Source organism: Oncorhynchus gorbuscha, linkage group LG02, assembly GCF_021184085.1.
Source record: "Oncorhynchus gorbuscha isolate QuinsamMale2020 ecotype Even-year linkage group LG02, OgorEven_v1.0, whole genome shotgun sequence".
Classification (NCBI taxonomy): Eukaryota; Metazoa; Chordata; class Actinopteri; order Salmoniformes; family Salmonidae; genus Oncorhynchus; species Oncorhynchus gorbuscha.
The window spans coordinates 76,261,166-76,285,286 of record NC_060174.1 but is presented as its reverse complement, the minus strand read 5'-3'; the positions used below and the strand labels follow the sequence as shown (position 1 = coordinate 76,285,286).

Genomic DNA, 24,121 nt, shown 5'->3' with positions numbered 1-24,121 from the left:
AAATATCCAGTCCTGCTCATTCACATGACCACATCCACCATTCATTAAAACATTGAGACTTCATTTCTTTAATCAATACCAGAGGTGAGAATCATCAAAAAGTAAGACATCAAAACAAAACACAAATACTGTAATACAGACAGTGCACAGCCAAGTGTAAAAAAACACATTTGAGTGTTAATCTGCACACACAGTGTAGTATGGGACAGGTCCATGGTCTCTCCTAAATCACTGGGTTGTAATCAGGGGTATTCACTGGGGAGGGACTGTGAGAAGTTGTCAGGTGTCTAGGGGTAGGGGCTGTTGTTGATTCTGGACTGGGAACTGTGCCAATAGATTGGGATAGGGTTTTGCTATGTGAGGGCTGGGCTCCATATGAGACCAGCTGGTCAGGCAGTATTGTTCATGACAGAACAGTGAGAGATGGTTTGGGGCAAGCTGGGCATCAGTGTTGCTCAGGACAGGACAGAACAGTGAGAGATGCATTGGGGCAAGCTGGGCATCAGTGTTGCTCAGGACAGGACAGAACAGTGAGAGATGGGTTGGGGCAAGCTGGGCATCAGTGTTGCTCAGGACAGAACAGTGAGAGATGGGTTGGGGCAAGCTGGGCATCAGTGTTGCTCAGGACAGGACAGAACAGTGAGAGATGGGTTGGGGCAAGCTGGGCATCAGTGTTGCTCAGGACAGAAGAGTGAGAGATGGGTTGGGGCAAGCTGGGCATCAGTGTTGCTCAGGACAGGACAGAACAGTGAGAGATGGGTTGGGGCAAGTTGGGCATCAGTGTTGCTCAGGACAGGGCAGAACAGTGAGAGATGGGTTGGGGCAAGCTGGGCATCAGTGTTTCTCAGGACAGAACAGTGAGAGATGGGTTGGGGCAAGCTGGGCATCAGTGTTGCTCAGGACAGAACAGTGAGAGATGGGTTGGGGCAAGCTGGGAATCAGTGTTTCTCAGGACAGAACAGTGAGAGATGGGTTGGGGCAAGCTGGGCATCAGTGTTGCTCAGGACAGGACAGAACAGTGAGAGATGGGTTGGGGCAAGCTGGGCATCAGTGTTTCTCAGGACAGAACAGTGAGAGATGGGTTGGGGCAAGCTGGGCATCAGTGTTGCTCAGGACAGAACAGTGAGAGATGGGTTGGGGCAAGTTGGGCATCAGTGTTGCTCAGGACAGGACAGAACAGTGAGAGATGGGTTGGGGCAAGCTGGGCATCAGTGTTTCTCAGGACAGAACAGTGAGAGATGGGTTGGGGCAAGCTGGGCATCAGTGTTGCTCAGGACAGAACAGTGAGAGATGGGTTGGGGCAAGCTGGGCATCAGTGTTTCTCAGGACAGAACAGTGAGAGATGGGTTGGGGCAAGCTGGGCATCAGTGTTGCTCAGGACAGGACAGAACAGTGAGAGATGGGTTGGGGCAAGCTGGGCATCAGTGTTTCTCAGGACAGAACAGTGAGAGATGGGTTGGGGCAAGCTGGGCATCAGTGTTTCTCAGGACAGAACAGTGAGAGATGGGTTGGGGCAAGCTGGGCATCAGTGTTGCTCAGGACAGAACAGTGAGAGATTGGTTGGGGCAAGTTGGGCATCAGTGTTGGTTTAGGAAGGAACTGTATGAGAGGGATTGGCACAGGAACTGGATCCTTGCCCCTCCACTTGGGCGTTGGGGTTTCCCTCTACTTCATTCAGGGGCTGTTGTGGCTCCTCCCCCCCGACAGGGACGCCGCACTGCATTCTATCACTTTGTGGCTGGTCACTCTGTACGTTGTTACTGCTATGGGGACTGTCGCTCTGTACGTTGTTGTTACTATGGGGACCATCGTTCTGTACATTGCTGTTGCTATGAGAGCTGTCACTTTGGGTCCTGTTGCCATTGGGATCATCGCCGAGGGGACTGTCGATCTGAATGGGGCTGGCGTCAGGGGCTGGGTTAGTGACGGTGCCCAGGAAGATTGGAGCGAGGGAGGCGTGGTCTACCAGGGCGAACAGGAAGGGGGAGTTTACAGAAAAAATGGGAACAGAGCGCATGATGGTGATGGAGGTGGCTGCAGATGCTTCGGCCCCCTCCTCACTCAACTCCACCCCGCAGGCGTGACGCATGCTGGACACCTGCAGAGGAACCGCTGACACACCGGACAGATTAGGACTAGAGAACAAAGAGCCCAGACCTGAGAGAGAGAGAGACACCAGAGAGATTTTGATTGACAGAATAGTAGAATACACAACATGCTATTTCTAAATTTAGTTGTGCCTCAGCAGTTTTTTGCTTGATAGCTCAGTCACTGACAGTCACTCAATAAGACATGTCAGCTAATCATTTTTAGGTTGGTAAATTAGTCAGCTATCTAAACTTGTAGTAATCATGGCTGTATACCGACAGGGCATGCAGGGCACATGCCCAGGGGCCCTGAACTCCAGGGGGGCCCCATTGATTTTGTTGGTCACTCTCAATCAGATATCATATTTAACATGGAATAAATAAAAATGTGTAGAATTACAGGAAATTTGCTTTAAACTGCACAAATGTCTCTCAGCCACATGGCAAAACGAGTAAAATTGCATGAAATTTGTTACAAAATTGTAACATTTTCTCTCCACCCCAGGGAAAAATACAGATGTGTGGAATTGCTGAAATTGTACTTTAAACCTAAAAATGTTCTCTTCGCCGTCAAGAAGGGGACCACTATAATGTTTTGCCCGGTGAGGTAGGGGGGCCCCATTGTCTCACATCAGAAGGCTTCACTCCTACGTGATGTACGTCCCTCAACCGATCTCTCTTGTAGATGGCGTGGAACTAATCTCTAAAAATCTAGATTTTGCCCATCCACCTAACACTAGTTCCTAATTCTGAAAATCATTCTGCTCTCGTTAGCTACTGACTACTATGGCAAACCATGTCGACCACCTGAGTGAACGTGTTCCAGCGAGCAGCCTAGTCCAAGCTTGTTTGGCCATACGGTAGCATCCCTGCCTTTCGTTTCATCTGGATTGGTTTCAGACTGGTTCAGCCAGCAAGCAGACACTAGATAGCTAATGCTTAGGGCCCCCAAAAGGCTAGGGCTGGCCCTGCCTGTCCGTTTATAGCTCACTTAAACTATGACTAGGGCTTAAACTATGACTCAAGTTTTTCCAGACCACGTGATCTGACAGAGGAAAAATTCCTGGCCAAAACTATTTCACTTTCTGTGCTAGTTTCTAGACAGATGGGTTGCCTCCCAGAACATACCAGTGTTCCAGCATACAAGTCTGTACTAGGACCAACGTCTGTTTGGCAGAGAGGAAAGAGTGTAGCTAGCTAGATGGAGCTGGAGGAGGATATTTTCAATTTGTGTATTTCACAAGTGAGTAGTTTGCATGCGCCATGACGTTAGCATTACAAGCTTAAAACCCCTGACTGGCTGTGGCTAAAATTACCCTAGCTATCTGCATCCACATTGTGTGTGTCCGTCATATTTCTGAGGGGATTCTTTTTAAACCCCACCTACCAAAACAAGTGATTTGTTGGAAGAGTTGTCTGTCTCGAAAAGCACCTTCTCAGAATTGGCCAAGAGAACCAGAAATGATTCCCAGACCTAGTGCTGTTGCCCTTGGTCATTTCTGACACTACTTCTGTTCTCACCCATGCTGGTCAGCGCCTCCTGTAGCTCTTGGCGGTACTGCAGGGTGAACTTGGGCAGTTGGACCTGCATGGTCCTCTCCTGAGGTAGACGTCTGTACAGGTCAGAGATATTCAGCTTGGCCACCAGCGATGACACGTTTCCTCTTCCTGGCAACGGCATCACTACCAGAAAGCTGGTGTTTCCCTTAAATGGAAAACGTGCAACCTGCAAACACAGAAGGGGTGCGGAGAGAAACATTTTAGAGAGGGAGACTGCACCAACTGCACTGTAGAGAGCTTGAGAGAAAGAGAATGGAGGTGAGAGAGTGGTGGAGAAAACAATACGTTTTACTGTCTACTTTTCAACAGCAAGGACTTTTCAAAACAAGTCTCGAGTAGAAACTGTGGTGTGTGAAAAGATAGAAAGGGAGGATGGAGACAGAAGCAGACAACAGAACAGATACAGCTAGCCCAGCTCACCTGAGCCCCAAGCTCCCCATCTTCTAACAGGCTCAGTGGATACTTGGCTGACCGCATCATGTCTACATGGACAAAGTTCTTATTGTCCAGGTAGAAGACATCCTTCTGTGTGAGCTGAGGGTCGAAGCGAGCCTCCCACTCACCTACCAGTGACAACAGGAGAACAAGCCACATAATTGTAAAAAGTAGACACTTGTATACAAACGTCAAAGACATTATTTTAAAACAGGGAGTGAAAGGGCTTACCTTTGAAATGCACAGCATTGATCAGCATGAGCACCACATCATGCGGAATACTGGTCAGGAAATTGGTCATGTGACCTTTGGTGGTGTCTTCCACCCATTGGTTGACATCTTCCACTGAGATCAAGGGGGCAGGCTCTGATTTGTAGCTACGCATGGATTCTGCAACAAAGGACTGGTACACCTCAAACTCTGAGAGAGAAAGAGAGAAACAAATATATAAACACATAAATATACACCAAAAGAATCCAAAACATTGTCAGACCTTTACTGCATTACCAAAGGCAGTTGAATGGATGTGCTTTATAATTATGTCAGTAGACTGCCATTTTCTGGCACAGAGCTGCAACACTGAAATATACACATAAACACACACACTCACTCACTCACTCACTCACCTGGGCGCAGGTACATGCGTGTAGCCACCTGTAGGGAGGTGTTGGTGAGGTGTTGGAGCAGGCTGCCCAGGGATTCATGGTAGCAGGGCACAGTGTGGGCGTGTAGAGAACTTAGCAGCAACTTCTGTGTCTCGTTACGAGCTCCTGATAGGGGCATCACAAGGAGGCAATGACCATGTTTTGATTACATTCATTCTTTGAGACAAAAGTTAATAACAGTCATAAGCAGACATGCACTTACAATCTCACAGATACATACTCACTCTTGACATTATACATGTCTCTCTCTCTCACACACACACATGTGCCTCACCCAGTGTGAGCTGTGCTAGTGCAAGGGCCACGCTGAGGGGTGATATGATGACGTTGGGCTGCTCTGGCCCTGTCTGCAGGCTGTCCAGTAGCTGCCTGCCCAGTCTCTCTACAGCACCCCCTACTGACCACCGGGCCTCCTGGCTGAGCACCTGCTCCCCGCAAGAGTGGTACTCAGTAGCTACCGTACCAGTCTCATCCTGACAGAGAGAGAGAGAAAGACTAGGGGTTAGACTGAGAAACTAGGGTAGGGTGCTTTAAAAGTCTTGTAGTCAATACTTTTCTAATTTAAGGAAGTTTGAGTTGTTTTGGGGTGAGGTTATGGTTGGCCCTCTTACAGTCAGTCCCAGCCAACAGAGGCAGAGCAGCAAGAGTACAGGCAGATGCAGCTTCATATCCCAACAGCTAGCCTGCAATACAGAACAAAGAAACCTGTACAATAATATAACATATATTCAAAGATACAGGTTCTATCTGTAGGACCATTTAAGGGAAATAGTCTGAGGCAGATGTAAAAGGTTTATTAAATGACTAAGGTTTGTTTCTATAGAAATAGATACACATACAAAATACTTTGACATGAACACAAAAGGCTGGTTAGATCTCAGTTCCTTCTAAAGTGCAACAGTGATTTCACAGGACTAAATTGACCTAGTTAGGCTACACACTGTGACCAAAAAACAGTGACAACCAATACTTTCCGTAAGGGAGGGCGCTAGCAACAGTGCTTGGACCCAGAAGCGAGCAAAGCCTCTCCCAACACAAATCAACTGGAAACAACTTTTCAGAACAATGGACCACACCCCAAACATTTCTTCACAGACAGCATGAGCATGTTCACAAAATGGTTCCTCATAGAAATAAAGCTAGACAGCAACAACGCTGCACAACCTGTGAACACACTCTGGGAGATTGTCAATTGGGCAAAAGTCTGTCCTTTTTTAATTCTTTAGTAGGCAAAAACAAGTGTCTGCTCCCCTCTTCGATCACCTACTTCGACAGAGGATTTACAGGAATATCCTCACAGCAGGTAGCATGGAAGTGTTTTAAAATACACCACGTCCCTTTGAATCAGATGTTTTCTTCTCAAAGGAGTAAAGCCTGCACACTTTTAGAAAACAATATGCTACTTATCCTTTTATCTTTCAAAGCTAAATTAGTTTTGATCACTTTACACATTTATTTTAGGATTCCACCCGTGTAAATATAATTTGCCTGGTGATGCGAAAGAGTAGAAATGGAGAGTCTCATTTAATAAAATGAGCTGGAGGAGAGGAGTCGAGCAACCAATTGGAATTCTCCCAATGGTTTCTGATGCAAAACGTTTGGTCTGTTGCAAAATGTTTTGCAAACGATTTACTCTGAAGGGGAAATATTTTGCAACAAAAACAGGATTTTCTATTGGACAAATATAGGTAGGTCCCTCCCCATTTTGTTCCGTTTGCTCTTGTTTGGTTTTTAAACGGTAAAGGGTTTCTGTAATAAATACACCCCTGAAAAGGACTATGGAGTGCTTTTATCAGAGAGGAAGAGGCGAAGCGAGATGGTCCACTCCCGTTAAAATCTGGGTACTTGGGAATACAGCGATATGCAGACCATATGCCTTCCCACCTTTGGGACAACAACGCCCATTATTAGGGCGGAGACAAGACCGTCTCGTCATCATATACTGTACAGTATCTCTGCTTTTATACATTTCACATGTTTGACACCAATTAGAGTCCCCTGGGAAACATGGACTGAAACTATGGTTTCTACCCTGTCACTATGGGCTTGTTCGACATTGCATTCGACAGTACAAGCGACTGCCGACAAAAAAACCTTGCATCATAAATAACTACTCGTTATTATTTGTAGATCAGTCAGTCAGTCACAATTTGCCCATGATACATTATGGTTTTGATCCTCTAGAACACAGCCAATAACTTAAATAATTAAGATTCAATAACAGTGATTATCAATGCATAAGAATTACTGAACCCCTCGCTTTTACAGAGCAAATAAAAGAGTACATATTACTGCTGGACAAGGCAACACCAGCGAACACTGATAGGTTGAGAGGAAATGAGAGCCAATCAAAAGCATGATTGCTTGGCTAGTGGTCCGTGTGGCATTGCGTTAGGCCTGGTTCTACACTGTAGAGATGTGTGGTGTTTTGTTCTGGGATCAACTGTTTGTCAGAGGGCCAAAGGTTTCTGTTTCACTGCTAAAGTCCACAAACAGCAAACACTGGCCTCACGACTGCAATGGGTTCTCTATGGATGCAATGGTAGTATTCCTGTTTATACATACATGTATATGACTCTGCTTAGAATCATTAGCATTCATAGACGTAGTAGAAATAGTGCTAGTAGTGATGTCTTGATTGGTGATTTGAGTGTACATTTACATTTACAAAGGGCTCTTTAAAGTCCATTTGAATCTTTAACAAAAGACCAAACAGTTTGTGTTATCATTATATCACTAGTAAACTAATAGCTACAGCCGTACATCTAAATCCTTCTTATATCACTAGTAAACTAATACGTAGAATGTATGCACATATGACTGTAAGTCGCTTTGGATAAAAGCGTCTGCTAAATGGCATATATTATTATTATCTAAATCATGTTCCAAATAGCTTTAAATCAAGAGCACTTACTATACTAGAATTATATGGTTTCATGCACTGTGTCAAAAAACCTACTGACTCCCCAACATCAGATACTATCCCTTCCAAGTGAATTGAGGTGGAGAAAACTTACCCAGCCGATGTTTGGTCAGGGGATAGGTGATATAGGCAAACAGGATTAGGATATAGACAGATAGAGTCAGACAGGCACGGTGAGTGTTCCCCTAGCTGGATCCTGTAGTGCCCAGTACTCTACTGTCAGCCCCCTCATTGCTCAGTTAATGTTCAACTCTGAATTGATTCAGCAGAGCCACTACACAACCAGAAAATGTAAATATGTAGATATGTGACCCACAAGTCAAACCTGCCTTCATAAGAGCCTTCCTCCCCTCATTCCATAGAAATGTCACTCATCTGAAACATTTAACAGGTGTAATAAATGGAAAAGTTGCCAGTAACACAATATGTTCACCTTTCTGCTCTCATCAGATCAGTGGTATCCCTTAGAGAGGATGAAATATGCCTTTTTTAAATGTCCATCAGAATTGTAATATCTACCGTCTCGTAAGGACCTCTATGTTTTTCTATTTTTCTCAGAGGATGGGGGTTGCCGTTTGGATTGTGATATTATTTTTTGCTGACCTACAAACACATTTTCCTAGAAAGAGTTTGGAAATCCTCACAGATAGCCCTACGATAGTGTCAACTTTCAAATGTCTGCCCACTGAAGTGGCTGTGACCATGACAGCTGATATGTTACAACATTAACACGTATGACCTTTAGCATTACAGCACTGTGGCTCCCTCTATTGGCCCTACTGGAGGAAACCCAGAATAAGCACTGTAGAATGTTTCTATATGAATCAGAGTTGATATAACATGATTTTGGGCATAATTCTAGTCCTCTGTCTCTAGCCCTTTAAGTAAAATAGAGTAGGCGGTGGGAGATATTGTTTTTCTTGCATGGACTGCCCCGTTCCAGCCCTACGCCGATGCAAGAACTTGGCACTAACATTGCAAACCCACAATGCACCTGTGAATCAGGGCATCACCTACTCAGCCCCTTTGGGTTGTTTTGCGGTGACTGTTTGTATACTTCCCATTAGGGAAGCATAAAAGGACCCCATTCACAGCCCCCACCTTACCTCACGAGCCAATGGATTGTGTTATGTATACAGGTAGGAGAAGCATAGACTGTCTGCATAACTGATTGTTGACCTTTACTTGCAATCAGAACAAGTAGCCTGGATGTAGCCTTTTCCACATGTAAACCCTGGTCCTGAAACACGGGAAAGGAAGATGATTGGCCCCCCACATATTTTGTATAAAGAATGACCTGCAAGTGGTCCTCCATGTTCCAATCAAATTCAAGCAAAATAATCCAATTTCATATTTGTACATTTCTGTGTTTTAACTCTAATTTCTAAGAACATCTGGGCTATTTGAAGGGAGGGATCATGTTAAGGACTGAGTTTAAGTAAACAAAAAAATTGCCATACGGTGGCAGTGTAGGATCTGAAGTCAAATTGTTTGTGTGTGTTTGTGTGTGTGTGTCAGACCGGAGTTCAAATTATATTTAAAATATCTCAATTACTTTCATATGCATTTCGAAGTAAGAATTCAGATATTTTAAATGTTGAATATTGGAATGTATTTGGAAATACACTTAGAAAGTATTGGCATGTATTTCAAAATACAAAATTATACTGACTCAGGTATTAACCCAGGTATTTGAAAATAGTAATTGAAATAAGTATTTTAAAATACTTTCAAATAGTAGGCTATTTGTAGGATATTATTTGATACGGGACATACTTAAAAAATTGAACCCCGGTCTGATGTGTGTCAATCAATCAAATTGTATTTGTCACATGCTTCGTAAACAACAGGTGTAGACTAACAGTGTAATGCTTACTTACAGGCCCTTCCCAACAATACAGAGAGAAAATAGAAAAATAATAACACGAGGAAAAAATACACAGTGAGTAACAATAACTTGGATATATACACGGGTTACCAGTACCGAGTCGATGTGCAGGGTAGGTAGATATGTAGGGGTAAAGTGACTAGGCAACAGGATAGATAAGTAGTAACAGCAGCTTATGTGACACGTCAAAAGAGTTGGTAAATGCAGCTGGTAAATGCAGATAGGTAGCTATTTAGTTCAATATTAAGCAGTCTTATAGCTTGGGGGTAGAAGCTGTTCAGGGTCCTGTTGGTTCCAGACCTGGTGCACTGGTACCGCTTGCCGTGCAGGAGCAGAATATTCCTGTCTATGACTTGGCTGGCTGAGGTCTAACAATTTTTAGGGCCTTCCTCTGACACCACCTTGCAGTTGGATGCCAAGCAGTTGCCATACCAGGTGGTGATGCAACCAGTCAAGATGCTCTCAATGGTGCAGCTGTAGCACACTGTGTGTGTGATGGGGAATGTATCTTTACTCCCGAAGAAAGGTTGGTTTGCCAGCACTCACTGCTGTTCCAAAGAAATCCCAACTATCTGTCCCCTTATGTCGATCTCAGTTTATACCTTCTCTCGCTCTCGCTCTCTCACACCGCCATCCAAATGCCAATGTGGTATGACAGGATTTGAATTACATGGGTGTCCAAAACAAATCACTGCCTGCTGATCATATGTCAAATCACTGCCTGCTAGTCTTAATGTCACTTTCTTGTGAGAAATTCACCAATTGTGATAAATCCTAACAAAGCTGCATCAATGAACAGATTCAAATTCAATCTTTAAAAATCTAAATGAAGTTTAAAAATGTTAAGTGTACAATATGACTTTTTTTTTTTAAGAATTCTAAGAGTTTAAGATAAACTTGCACCAGGACTACAGTGTGTGAGTAAACGCATTAAAAAAGTTAATATTTAAGTATGAATGCCACACAAGTGTTGACTCTCTGTCTCACACACACACACAAACACAGAGAGAAAGAGAGAGAGCGAGAGAGAGAGAGAGAGAAAGATGTCATGTGCAGTCCTGTACCCAGTGTAAAGCTGGAGGTATCAGAGTTCGCTCACCCTTTCCCTCATCATTTTTGCTTTCTTTCCGGAGTAAGTCCAGACGTGCGCAACTGTAATTCTCTGACCGGGAGAGGATGGTGTCCTCGCTCCAGGCGATGTGGATCTTCAAGGATGGGGTGATTCTGTTCTGCACACCGTTCCTCCTCCTCCCACTACCTCTGCTGATCGGAACCACGGTATGCGCCAAAGTTGTCGAATAGACTTATTCCAGGGGTCCCTACCTCCTTTTCACCTCATCTAGTACTACCTTTTCTACACAAAGAGTAGGCTATCTGAATGATGATTTAAAATATTTCACTTGCAGCCTACTAGTAGTCTATCGTCTTGTTAGATATTTCATAAATTAAATCAGAATTATTTTGTGCACCTGACGCATGCTGATTTTGGCATAAACATGTATTGCTATAGTTCTAATTTCCCCACGCACACACTGGTGTAGCACCCAAGGGGTGGGGGGCATTGGGGTCCCCCTCGGAGGTCGGGCCCCCGATAGCATATGAACACATCAACCAAACAAACAAAAATATTTTTAATTAATTAATTTGCTTTAACTGCAAACATTTTCTCTCAGACTCATAATAATAACAATTATAATTTATTCAGCTCCTATAGTGCTTTTCATTACAGAAATAATCTCAAAGTCTTGAAACTAAAAATAAACAATCATCAAATGAAAGATGTAGTTACAGAACAGAGAGTAGGTCTGGGCTACAACAATTGTCACCTAGAGTTGAACGTTTTGGGTGTTTCAAGCCTCCAAAAGATGGGTAGACCGTCAAGAGGGATCCACGTAGCTTGAGCAGAGGGAGGGGGTTTGTCAACCAGGGAAGATGCCCAGGCAGCACAGTTCTTTCCATTCAAGGTGTTTCACCGGCGCCTCGCCATCAGCGCCGTCTGATTGTAGCTTCTCCACAGCCATTGACTCGGTCTCGTACGAGATGAACTTCGTTGTATTCTGGAAATTCAGAAAATGGAAATTCCACTCTTTAACATGCTGACCCAACCGGCTCCGCGCTTGCGTCTGTGTGCCTCCTCATGCGCATATTGATTTTGTCTATCCCCACCAGACATGACACAGGTTAAAATACTCAAATCTAGACGTGGAAAAACACGCACACCTATTTAGGCGAGGTGCTGGCTAGCGGAGTGGAATGCTTTAAAAAATGAAGGAGAGCCGCACACTCTAGGAGCTCAGATGGAAAAAATTTGATGTCTAACGTTTCAACAGATGCCAACAGGGTATAATGACACTGCAGGATGACTCATTTATATAGTGTCAGAAGACACACAAAGGTGTCTGTAATCATGGCCGGGTGTGGCCAGATATCATTGGTTAATTCTCATATATTAAAATAGCATACAAAAAACATAAATGGATAGTCTGATCATAGATACAATTTGGCTACATAAGCCTACAAACATTTAGAACAGCAAAATCACAATAATCACAAGAATGGCTTCAGATTAAAGTCTACGTTGAGACCGAAGGGAGCAAGAGTCTTTAAATTAAAGATCCAGGCAGCCTCTCGTTTTAAGAATACATTGTCGAGGTCACCCCCTCTCCCAGGAAGGGTGACATGTTCGATGCCAATATAACGTAGAGACGAAATCGAGTTATTTGCTTCCAAAAAGTGGGCCGCAACTGGGTAAGTTTTTGCACTTAATGGTGCTACAAAGCTCCGAGATGCGTACTTTTAATTCATGCTTTGTTTTACCCACATCATTTTTACCTCAAGGACAAGTTATATATAAATAACTGCCTTAGTGGAGCACATTATAACACCTTTGATTGGGATCTGTTCCCTGTTTGGGGGTGTTTGAAGGATCTACATTTATACGTGCCATTGCATTGAGCACAGCCATTACACTTGTAGTTTCCATCCAATAGTTTCCATCCAATTTACCAATTTGATCTCTGAGGTTTCTGCCCCGCGAGAATATGACCAAGGGAAGGTCCGCAAACACATTACCGATACTATCATCGGATCTTAGAATGTGCCAATGTTTGTGAACGATTCGCTTAATTTGTTCAAAGCACTTTGAATAGCGGGTAGTTAGAACGCAAGAATGTTTCTTTTTGCGAGACTGACCTTGAAAGAGGTCATGTCTCAATTTGTTTAAAATGTTCTCAATTGCAGTATTAATATGACCATTTCTGTACCCAGTGCTGATGAACCATGATAACTGCCCGTCAGTGTTGGTATAGTCAGTGATTCCCAGAAGTATCCATTGAGATATGTAGAATCTGAAAAAACATCACAGGTGCCACACTGATTGACCGGGTGATCCTGGCAACTGGATCTCATGGGTCTCCACAGCATGTGCCATCCGTATGTAACTAAAGTAGAAGGCCCAGCTGGACCCTTTAAATATAAATATTAATATTCCAGAAAAATTCACATAGCAAAGATTGTTGGTTTCGGAGAGATTGTGTTATTGACACCTGACCATGCTTTCTCCTGCTGTGCTGACAGACCGTAGACCAATTTTAGGTATTACTCCCACTTAGTAATCTACTCTTGTGAGAGTGACATAAAGCCTGACCTGCCCCAGGAGGTCTTATATTCTTGTCAGTGTTTCAGTGCCAAGGCATTGAAGACTAAGGAACATTTTCCTCATCACACCATAGGGTGTTGAAGTTCAAGTTTACATTACTTGAGATTCACAAATTCATATCACAGATTAATATTGATACAATGGCACTATCAGACACACAGAACACTGTGTTTTCATGTGTGTGTGGGTGTTTGTCCTTTTGACCTCTAGGATATTTGGGGTCTCTGTACATCTATATGCATCTAAATCATGTATTGTAAATGTGTGTGCTGCAGGAGGCAGGCTGTGCCTATGTGATAGCCCTGATGGCAGTGTACTGGTGTACTGAGGTATTGCCGCTGGCTGTGACTGCTCTCCTGCCCGCTGTCCTCTTCCCTTTGTTTGGCATCATGGAGTCCAAGCAGGTACGCTTCCCTCACACACGCACAAACACACATGCTCACACTCAAAGACAATCTCTCACGTGTGTGTATCAGGTGTGTATGCAGTACCTGAAGGACACCAACATGCTGTTTGTTGGCGGGCTAATGATGGCTGTTGCCGTGGAGAAGTGGAATCTTCACAAGCGCATCGCCCTCAGAGTTCTACTCATTGTGGGGATGCGGCCTGCCCTGTGAGTAGCAAATCACAGGTGTCTGTCTATCAGTTGTTCAAGTATCAAATCAAGATTGTCAGCCCACTGAGCTAAAGCCTAGCATGCTTTCCTCCTTCTCCACTTCCTAATTTATTTTCTGACTCTGATACACCCTCCCCTCCTCCGCTGTTCCCACCAGTCTGATGCTAGGGTTCATGGGTGTGACAGCCTTCCTGTCCATGTGGATCAGTAACACAGCCACCACAGCTATGATGGTCCCCATTGTCCAGGCCGTCCTGGAGCAGCTCAACGGCCCACGGAAGGGGGAGAACCCCCTGCCCACCCCTCAGAGCCAGGAGAATGGTACGACTCCTGAGGAAAATCTGGAGAACAGTTCGACCCCACAGGACACACTTATGATCCAGGACAATCACATCCCACTGGAGAAACTAGCCTCAGAAGATAAACTGGACTCCCCAGACAAACCAGTTCCTCAGGACAACTCTCTGACTGATGGGAAGCCAGGTGAGGTGCAGGGCACTGGGCTGGGGGCAGAAGCCAGGGCAGGGGTCTGGGGTCTGGGTGAGGCAGGAGCACTGTTTTTTCACCAACAAACCATAACACAGTTAAATGGCGATTTCAGACAATTATAGACATAGGCTAAATGTCTGTAGGCAACAGGAAAACTATAGCCTGCCTAGTTTGGCCGTGACGTCTTGGTAGTCCTGATTCCCAAACATCTCTATATATATAGTGCTATTTTCTCCTCCTTCCCCTCTGTATACAGTGATGGTGTCCATGGTCTTTAAGGAAGGGACTGAAGCAGAGGAGCAGGTTGGGGAGGAAGAGGAGGAGAAGGAGAGGATGAAGATGTGTAAAGGCCTGACGTTGTGTGTGTGTTACGCTGCCAGCATCGGCGGCACTGCCACTCTAACTGGCACCGGACCCAACCTTGTCCTCACAGGGCAGATGAGCCAGTATGTACCACACACACACACACACACAGACACACACAGATATGTACCTCTCACAGACACACACCTCACATATGTTAGTGCATGTACAGAATATCCCGTCGCTATAAACATAGATATGGGGGTCAGAACATATCGTGTTGATCAACTGACATTTGATGTTTTACATTTCTGAGAAGTTGTGTTGTTAATAGAAGCCCACTGTCAGACTCTTCCCTCAGAACGGTGACGTCATTAACTTTGCCTCATGGTTCGCCTTTGCCTTCCCCACCATGCTGCTGATGCTGACGCTGGCCTGGCTCTGGCTCCAGCTCGTCTTCATCGGCTTCAAGTGAGTCACCTGGCCAGAGCATCACAGTGCATTATTTTGACTCTACTCTCTCCTCCCTCTCAGTTCAACCATGACATGATATCTGTAAAGGTTTGCATAGGCCAAGTAGGGGTAATGTCTCTCTCACTCACTCTGCTTCTTATCTGACCTATTATTGTAAATCATCTCTCTCTCACTCAGTCTCTCTTTCTCTCACCCCTTTCTCTTTTCCTCCCCCACTCATTTCTCTCACCCCTGTCTCCCTGTCTCCCTGTCTCCCTGTCTCCTTGTCTCCCTGTCTCCCTGTCTCCTTGTCTCCCTGTCTCCCTGTCTCCTTGTCTCCATGTCTCCCTGTCTCCCTGTCTCCTTGTCTCCCTGTCTCCCTGTCTCCCTGTCTCCCATTCCTCCTCTCCAGTCTGAAGCGTACATGGGGCTGTGGTGCTGTGCAGTCAGAGAAGGAGTTTGCGGCATATGATTTGATCCGTGAGGAGCATCGTCGTCTGGGGCCCATGTCTTATGGAGAGCTGAATGTCCTGGGGCTCTTCATCCTGCTGGTGGTGCTTTGGTTCACACGAAGCCCAGGCTTCATCGATGGATGGGCAACCCACGTCTTCAATGCCAAAGCACCGTGTGTAACACACACCACAGTGAAATACTGTACACACCATACACACTCAACCACACAGACACACACACACACGCGCAAGTGGAAATATGCAGAAACATGCACAGTAACACAAGCCTGATCTGATCTGAAGGTTAGGTGACCTGAGTTGTCTTTAGTCCCAGAACCTTCCATTAGACCAAATGTCAGGACACGGGGAACAGGATAAAACAAACACAGGCGGACAAAATATGTCGTTCAGAGAGTAAACCATCTGTGTTGCATCAATACACGTGTTCTGAACTTTGACACACAGGAACACACACGTGTACACGTACACACACTCTCATCTGCACACACATACGCTGTAACCAGCACACAGAGTCCGGGAAACATGATCTCACTAGTGAATGAGAGACAAAAGCACACTTCTTTATGACAAACAGATCGATGGGCAGGAGAAACACACTTCATTCTGGGCAATTCCACGATAACGGAATTACGCTTTGACTCAGATTAACTTTCAAATGTATGCCAAACAAAAATAATTGATTTCAAAGACTACTTTGTACAATTTACACAGAAAATTTCACAAAAACCCATTTACTGGAAGACCTGTGCAGATGCAAAGTTTGGTAACAGAATTACAGTAAACTCTCCCTCAGTGTTTTATGCGACCACCATTTCCAAAAACGTCTTGGCCGACCCCACCAAATTCACATAGAATGTGAGTTATAGATTTGTCATTCTCATTGAAAGGAAGTCTAAGAAGTGGTAGATCTGTTCTATGTGTGCTATTTCTATGCTTCCTGTTTTTAAGTTAAATTTTTGTCTTTTACGTTTGCTTTTGTACACCAACTTCAAAAAGCTGAAAATACAGTATTTTGGGATATTGAAAATATATTTCACAGTGGTTTAGATGGTACAATGATTCTCTATACAAGACATTGTTTGTTTTGTCAAATAAACTGAGAAATGGTGGAGCGATATCTGTATATTGCCCCTTTAAATGTCTGCTCCGAATTAAGATTCAAAGACTCCTGCAGAAAGAATGGGGTGTCAGCTATGACATGACACCTTGAATTAAAAAATAAATTTAAAATGGTTATTGAACTACATGGGTACATCATCTGTACTATACAGGAATTCATAATTATGGATATAATTATATAGTTAAATAGTTAAATAAAGGTCAAATGTTTAAATAAAAAAATAAAAATAGGTAGCCTAGTGGTTAGAGTGTTGGGCCAGTAACCGAAAGGCTGCTGGATCAAATCCCCAAGCTGACTAGGTAAAAATCTGTCGTTCTGCCCCTGAGCAAGGCAGTTAACCCACTGTTCCCTGGGCGCGGATGTCAATTATGGCAGCCCTCCGCACCTCTCTGATTCAGAGGCGTTGGGTTAATTGAGGAAGACACATTTCAGTTGAGTGCATTCAGTTGTACAAGTGACTAGGTTTCCCCTTTCCCTATTATTCTACACACTGGCTTTGATTGTAATGAGCTCCGCCCCCAAACAAGACCACATTGGGTTGGACCAGACCAAATCTTGAAACAATCTAAACATCTGTTTCACAAGTTTGGATATAACAGTACAACACAGTAGAGTCCAACAGTACATTATACTGTACTCTACGCTTGTGTGCTCTACTGTAGTATACAGTACTTTTCTCTAGAATTCTATAATTGGTTCAGATCTCGTCCGGACAGGGAGGACTGACCAAATTTCAACTACTTTTCAACATCCATGAACGTCGGGTGTCGGTCGGTGCTCAGTGGGGTGAGGATGCTTGATAAAGTAAATGGAAATAGGGTAGGTGGTAGGGTGTCATGGTAGGTGTCAGTAAGAGCCAGGAGAGGTGGCATTACATGGAGAGAGAGAGAAACGGCAGAGAAACAGAGTGAGAGTGGGTAGGGGTTGTCGAGACTGTTTTCATAATCTGGCTTTGACCACCAGACGACAGAAAGATAAAACATATATGTTTTGAGCTGAACAGGATAGGTAATATAACATTTATACAGTGCCTTGCGAAAGTATTCGGCCCCCTTAAACTTTGCGACCTTTTGCCACATTTCAGGCTTCAAACATAAAGATGTAAAACTGTATTTTTTGTGAAGAATCAACAACAAGTGGGACACAATCATGAAGTGGAACGACATTTATTGGATATTTCAAACTTTTTTAACAAATCAAAAACTGACAAATTGGGCGTGCAAAATTATTCAGCCCCCTTAAGTTAATACTTTGTAGCGTCACCTTTTGCTGCGATTACAGCTGTAAGTCGCATGGGGTATGTCTCTATCAGTTTTGCACATCGAGAGACTGAAATTTTTCCCATTTCTCCTTGCAAAACAGCTCGAGCTCAGTGAGGTTGGATGGAGAGCATTTGTGAACAGCAGTTTTCAGTTCTTTCCACAGATTTTCGATTGGATTCAGGTCTGGACTTTGACTTGGCCATTCTAACACCTGGATATGTTTATTTTTGAACCATTCCATTGTAGATTTTGCTTTATGTTTTGGATCATTGTCTTGTTGGAAGAGAAATCTCCATCCCAGTCGCAGGTCTTTTGCAGACTCCATCAGGTTTTCTTCCAGAATGGTCCTGTATTTGGCTCCATCCATCTTCCCATCAATTTTAACCATCTTCCCTGTCCCTTCTGAAGAAAAGCAGGCCCAAACCATGATGCTGCCACCACCATGTTTCACAGTGGGGATGGTTTGTTCAGGGTGATGAGCTGTGTTGCATTTACGCCAAACATAACGTTTTGCATTGTTGCCAAAAAGTTCAATTTTGGTTTCATCTGACCAGAGCATCTTCTTCCACATGTTTGGTGTGTCTCCCAGGTGGCTTGTGGCAAACTTTAAACGACACTTTTTATGGATATCTTTAAGAAATGGCTTTCTTCTTGCCACTCTTCCATAAAGGCCAGATTTGTGCAATATAAGACTGATTGTTGTCCTATGGACAGAGTCTCCCACCTCAGCTGTAGATCTCATGGGCCTCTTGGCTGCATCTCTGATCAGTCTTCTCCTTGTATGAGCTGAAAGTTTAGAGGGACGGCCAGGTCTTGGTAGATTTGCAGTGGTCTGATACTCCTTCCATTTCAAAATTATCGCTTGCACAGTGCTCCTTGGGATGTTTAAAGCTTGGGAAATCTTTTTGTATCCAAATCCGGCTTTAAACTTCTTCACAACAGTATCTCGGACCTGCCTGGTGTGTTCTTTGTTCTTCATGATGCTCTCTGCGCTTTTAACGGACCTCTGAGACTATCACAGTGCAGGTGCATTTATACGGAGACTTGATTACACACAGGTGGATTGTATTTATCATCATTAGTCATTTAGGTCAACATTGGATCATTCAGAGATCCTCACTGAACTTCTGGAGAGAGTTTGCTGCACTGAAAGTAAAGGGGCTGAATAATTTTGCACGCCCACTTTTTCAGTTTTTGATTTGTTAAAAAAGTTTGAAATATCCAATAAATGTCGTTCCACTTCATGATTGTGTCCCACTTGTTGTTGATTCTTCACAAAAATACAGTTTTATATCTTTATGTTTGAAGCCTGAAATGTGGCAAAAGGTCGCAAAGTTCAAGGGGGCCGAATACTTTCGCAAGGCACTGTATATGCCTTAATTTCTCAAAAATATAGACTCTTTGCTTTCGTTTGACACGCAATGTGACATGCTCCTATGAACTTTACATGTTGGTGCTCATGGGTCCTTTTACATGGAAATGCCCTTCTCTCTTATCTGGTCATGTGACCTGCCTAACACATAGGGCATATGTGACCGTGACGTCTGTCAATTTATGAATGGGCACATCACCATGGAAACAGGCATTGATTCTAACAGAATCCTGGATCAAACTGGGGCTAAGGTCATCAAAAATGCTCTGTCCTTTACGTCAATCACCTCTGTCATAACATTGCCATTGGGTAAGAATTAGTTAGTGTTAAAAAAAGGATTGGAGGGCCCCTCCCCGGCCTCCCTCTGCACCTTTTCCCAACTCCTAACCCCTGTATTCCCCTGCACTGCTGCCCCCTAACCCCACACAGTCTAACAGCTAACCGCTAGCCATCCTCTCCTAAACCCTCCACCTCTCCCTCTCCAGGTTTGTAACTGATGCCACAGTGGCGGTGTTTGTTGCCGTGCTGCTGTTCGTCTTGCCCTCTGAGCCCCCCCGCTACCTCTGCTTCTGGAGATCACAGAGATTTGACACAGGTGATACACACAAAAAACAGAAATACCTTAGTTACATAAGTATTCAGACCCTTTGCTATGAGACTAGAAATTGAACTCAGGTACATCCTGTTTCCATTGATCATCCTTGAGATGTTCCTACAACTTAATTGGACTCCTCCCACCAGTGGTAAATTTGATTGATTGGGCTTGATTTGGAAAGGCACTGTCTATAAAAGGTCCCACAGTTGACAGTGCATGTCACAGCAAAAACCAAGCCATGACGTCGAAGGAATTGTCCGTAGAACTCCGAAACAGGATTGTGTCGAGGCACATATCTGGGGGAGGGTACCAAAACATTTCTGCAGCCTTGAAGGTCCCCAAGAACACAGTGCCCTCAATCATTCTTAAATGGGAGAAGTTTGGAACCACCAAGACTCTTCCTAGAGCTGGTCACCTGGCCAAACTGAGCAATTGGGGGAGAAGGGCCTTGGTCAAGGAGGTGACCGAGAACCCGATGGTCACTCTGACAGAGCTCTAGAGTTCCTCTGTGGAGATGGGAGACTTTCGAGGACAACCATCTCTGCAGTACTCTACCAATCAGGCCTTTATGGTAGCATTTGGTTGATTTTCCGTCTAATGAAAAGAAAGTAATAGAAAACAGCATCAGTAAGTGTCCCACAAGAGTGATGACTGCGCACCTCAAACTCTTGGGAAAGCACTTTGGGACTTCCCAATCCGTTTGACTGTGATCCTGGCTCCGTTGACATGCCGGTAAGTGAAATCATACAAATGATTGAGTTGTTATGTAACCGAATGCATTCACGGGTCACAACACAGGAGTTTTGGTTCCTGACTCAAAGGGAATACCTTGCCATTTTCCTCTGAGCATTAATGCTGTGTTCAAAAAAACTGGAAACTCGGAAATCTCCACCTTCCCGACTTCAGTGTGTTCAAGACAACTGGGAACTCGGAAAGACATGAGCTCCGACTGTGAAAAACATTTTTGAAACTCCAACTCGGAATTCCAACTCGGGAACTCTGGCCTCTTTTTAGAGCTCTGACTTTCCAACCTTTCCAATCACTGACATCATGATTTGACCTTGAAAGCACCAAAAACACATGGTAGGCTATATCTGTGGGAAGCCAGATTCAGTGCTCTCGTCTGCATTAAAACAAAATATTGATCCAGGTTGGATATGACAGCAGAGATGAGGTGTGCACAGTCGACCCGACTTTGAGAAGCTCTGACGCAACATGCATCAAGCACACCCATCTCCTTAGTGGTGGGATAAGATGCATTATGTCAGACAAATATTCAATTGACTGCCATAGCTGCAAATAAAGTAAACATTGGCTGTTAAGTATATTTCTTTTTTCACATAGTTTAGGTTGCGAGAATTGTCAGATATCAAAATGGGGTCTGGGGCCAAAAAGTTTGTGAACCCTGCTGTAGACAATGCTTGACATGTGTGTGCCTCCTCCCGTCAGAGCCCCAGCCCACCCGTGGCCCCGCCCCTGCCCTGCTGACTTGGCAGGTGACTCAGAGGAAGATGCCCTGGAGCATTGTACTGTTGCTAGGAGGAGGCTTCGCACTGGCTAAGGGCAGCGAGGTGTGTGTGTGTGTGTGTGTGTGTGTGTGTGTGTGTGTGTGTGTGTGTGTGTGTGTGTGTGTGTGTGTGTGTGTGTGTGTGTGTGTGTGTGTGTGTGTGTGTGTGTGTGTGTGTGTGTGTGTGTGTGTGTGTGTGTGTGTGTGTGTGTGTGTGTGTGTGTGTGAGCTTCAATATGTGTGTGTATCCATCTAGGTGTCTGGTCTGTCGCGGTGGCTGGGTGATCAGATGATGCCTCTCTACTCCGTCCCTCCCTGGGCCATCGCTGTCATCCTCTGTCTCCTCATCGCCACCTTCACTGAGTGTGCCAGCAACGTGGCTACCGCTACACTCTTCCTGCCCATCCTCGCCTCCATGGTACATACACTCTCTTTCTCCCCCTCCCTCTCACACAGACACTCCCTCTGCGCCCTCATTCTGGGATCAAGTTTCCTCTTGATGAAATTGGAATGTGCTGAATAGAGTTGGTCAATAGGGGATCTGAGCCAGGCCTATCACTTAAGAGGTTCACACACACACAGAGAGAGAGAGAGAGAGACTCTCTCGCTAATAGGTCACATTAGAGAGCAGACAGTGAGACTGTAGCAGCACTGTGTAGAGCTCTCAGCTCTGTTGATTCAGTGAAGAGAAGCTTTGATAACTGCTCCAGCACACAGAGCCACATGCATACACACTTTTATTCATCCTATTCACATCCACATTACAGGATAGTACTACTTGTGTATGTACTCGTGTGTGCTCATGTGCATGCATTCGTATGCACGTAAGTGCGAGTGTGTGTTGGTTAATATGTGTGTGTTCTATTGCAGTCCCAGTCCATAGGGTTGAACCCGCTGTATGTGATGGTACCCTGCACCCTCAGTGCATCCTTTGCCTTCATGCTGCCTGTGGCCACACCTCCTAATGCCATCGTGTTCTCTTATGGATACCTGAAGGTGTCAGACATGGTGAGAGACAGGCTACCATAGGTACCTACTGTACTTATCAGACAGAGTCAAATCGGAGGGCCTGTTGTCCGGACCTCTGGCAGTCTCTATGGGGTTGCCACATGGTTCAATTCTCTGGACGACTCTTTTCTCTATATACATCAATGATGTCACTCTTGCTGCTGGTGATTCTCTGATCCACCTCTGCACAGACGACACTATTCTCTATACTTCTGGCCCTTCTTTGGACACCGTGTTAACTATTTATTGCCTTACCTCCCTTGTCTTACCTCATTTGCACACACTGTATATATACCTTTTTTCTCTATTCTGTTATTGACTGTATGTTTGTTTATTCCATGTGTAACTCTGTGTTGTTGTTTATATCGCACTGCTTTGCTTTATCTTGGCCAGGTTGCAGTTGTAAATGATAATTTGTTCTCAACTAGCCTACCTAGTTGATATACATATATTTCACCCTGCCACCCAATCCGAAACCTTAACCTCCTCCTCACACCTTATTCATCCACCATCACCTCCATCCCCTCAACCTACCACCACCTCAACTCTAACCCCCTCTCTCTCCTACAGGCTAAAATGGGTATAGTGATGAACATCATCGGGATCCTGTGCATCACTCTGGCCATTAACAGCTGGGGTAGAGCTATGTTCAACCTGGACACCTTCCCCTCCTGGGCCAACACCACCGCGAACATCACTACAGGAGGAGGAGGGGGGAAATGACCCCAAATATACCACCATACGGCCCTGTACTGCCATTGCACTGCTACCGATGCCAAAAGGGGATGAGGAAGGGGGAGTATTACCAAGAGACCACAGATCTTTCTCCAACAGCACTACAAGCCTCGCTGGGGCAACAGAAGGCTGGCCATGAGAGCACTGTTATGGTCTGGTGAACACATGCGCGCACACACACACACACTGGGATAGTTTCCAGCTGTGCCATCACCATACCGGTTTATTATCAGTGTATTTTCTACTGTTCGGGATTTATTCTTCTATTATATGGTTATGACACTAGAGAGCCTTAGGGAACAGGGATGATATATAACTTGCAAAGCCAAGACATGCTGTAATACTGTAACTTATATTTATATTACTGACAATATTGTTATATCAATTTATATTCTATAATTGTATTATATTACAGGGATCATCAACTAATTTTAGCCACTGGCTAATTTTCTCTTGAGTGGATGGTCAGGGGTCCGGAACATAGTTACAAATCATTTGGAGACTACAAATTGACTGCCCAAACAAATATAATATTTGAATAAAACATAATCATTGCAAACCTTGCTTACGTTTGTATACGATCACACATATCGCTCTATTATCCGTGGGAATACTTTGGAACAGATTTTCCTAATTAAAATCACTTGGAGCTGATTATCTGGCACTTTGAGTCTTTTATGTCAAAACAAGAAGAAAAATAATAATAATATGTTTTGCACAGAAAACTTGGAGGCCAAATAAAATAATCTGCCTGTTGGCGAACTCTCTTAGATTACATCAATTAGGATCAATTATTTTGCGTGTAATTAATGAGATATTTTGTATAGTTATCAATGTAAATTATTGACTTTTGTAAGAGTTTATGGTTTTGTCTATTGTATTTGTTTAGTTTTTTTGCTGAATAAAGCCTGGACTTTTGAGGTTGTGCTGATGACTGTTTGAGCAGATATGGTCCCTGGGACATAGTCTCTT

The 24,121-nt window shown here is 44.3% G+C and overlaps 2 protein-coding genes across 3 annotated transcripts; one reads left to right on the top strand and one right to left on the bottom strand.

The window, feature by feature from the left end:
* Positions 1 to 44: 44 nt before the first annotated feature.
* On the bottom strand, positions 45 to 7,927 carry LOC124010074 (alpha-2-antiplasmin-like). The gene is made up of 8 exons (XM_046322415.1): positions 7,765 to 7,927; positions 5,359 to 5,430; positions 5,022 to 5,220; positions 4,709 to 4,852; positions 4,314 to 4,502; positions 4,068 to 4,210; positions 3,609 to 3,813; positions 45 to 2,157 (listed from the first exon to the last, which is right to left on the bottom strand). Exons 2-8 carry the CDS (start codon positions 5,413 to 5,415, stop codon positions 1,589 to 1,591), a joined length of 1,506 nt encoding a protein of 501 aa, XP_046178371.1. The 5' UTR covers positions 5,416 to 5,430; positions 7,765 to 7,927; the 3' UTR covers positions 45 to 1,588.
* A 2,629-nt stretch (positions 7,928 to 10,556) lies between these two features.
* On the top strand, positions 10,557 to 23,803 carry LOC124010060 (solute carrier family 13 member 5-like). 2 transcript variants are annotated; one of them, XM_046322403.1, is made up of 12 exons: positions 10,558 to 10,836; positions 13,492 to 13,620; positions 13,693 to 13,829; positions 13,990 to 14,315; positions 14,578 to 14,767; positions 14,973 to 15,095; positions 15,490 to 15,702; positions 19,790 to 19,899; positions 21,349 to 21,470; positions 21,663 to 21,824; positions 22,277 to 22,414; positions 22,985 to 23,803. In XM_046322403.1, the coding sequence occupies exons 1-12, from the start codon at positions 10,735 to 10,737 to the stop codon at positions 23,135 to 23,137; spliced, it is 1,905 nt and encodes a 634-aa protein (XP_046178359.1). In that variant the 5' UTR covers positions 10,558 to 10,734; the 3' UTR covers positions 23,138 to 23,803. The 2 variants fall into 2 exon arrangements, with proteins under 2 accessions (XP_046178351.1, XP_046178359.1); XM_046322395.1 differs by having other exon boundaries at positions 10,557 to 10,836; positions 13,492 to 13,829.
* The last annotated feature ends 318 nt before the right edge of the window (positions 23,804 to 24,121 follow it).

Coding starts and splice junctions, on each gene's coding strand:
- LOC124010074 (XM_046322415.1), bottom strand. CDS start 5,415: ATGAAGCTGCATCTGCCTGTACTCTTGCTGCTCTGCCTCTGTTGGCTG. Junction 4,853..5,021: donor ACTAGCACAGCTCACACTGG/GTGAGGCACATG, acceptor TGCCCCTATCAG/GAGCTCGTAACGAGACACAG. Junction 2,158..3,608: donor GGAGGCGCTGACCAGCATGG/GTGAGAACAGAA, acceptor TCTCTCTCTCAG/GTCTGGGCTCTTTGTTCTCT.
- LOC124010060 (XM_046322395.1), top strand. CDS start 10,735: ATGGTGTCCTCGCTCCAGGCGATGTGGATCTTCAAGGATGGGGTGATT. Junction 21,825..22,276: donor TGCCCATCCTCGCCTCCATG/GTACATACACTC, acceptor GTTCTATTGCAG/TCCCAGTCCATAGGGTTGAA. Junction 22,415..22,984: donor ACCTGAAGGTGTCAGACATG/GTGAGAGACAGG, acceptor TCTCTCCTACAG/GCTAAAATGGGTATAGTGAT.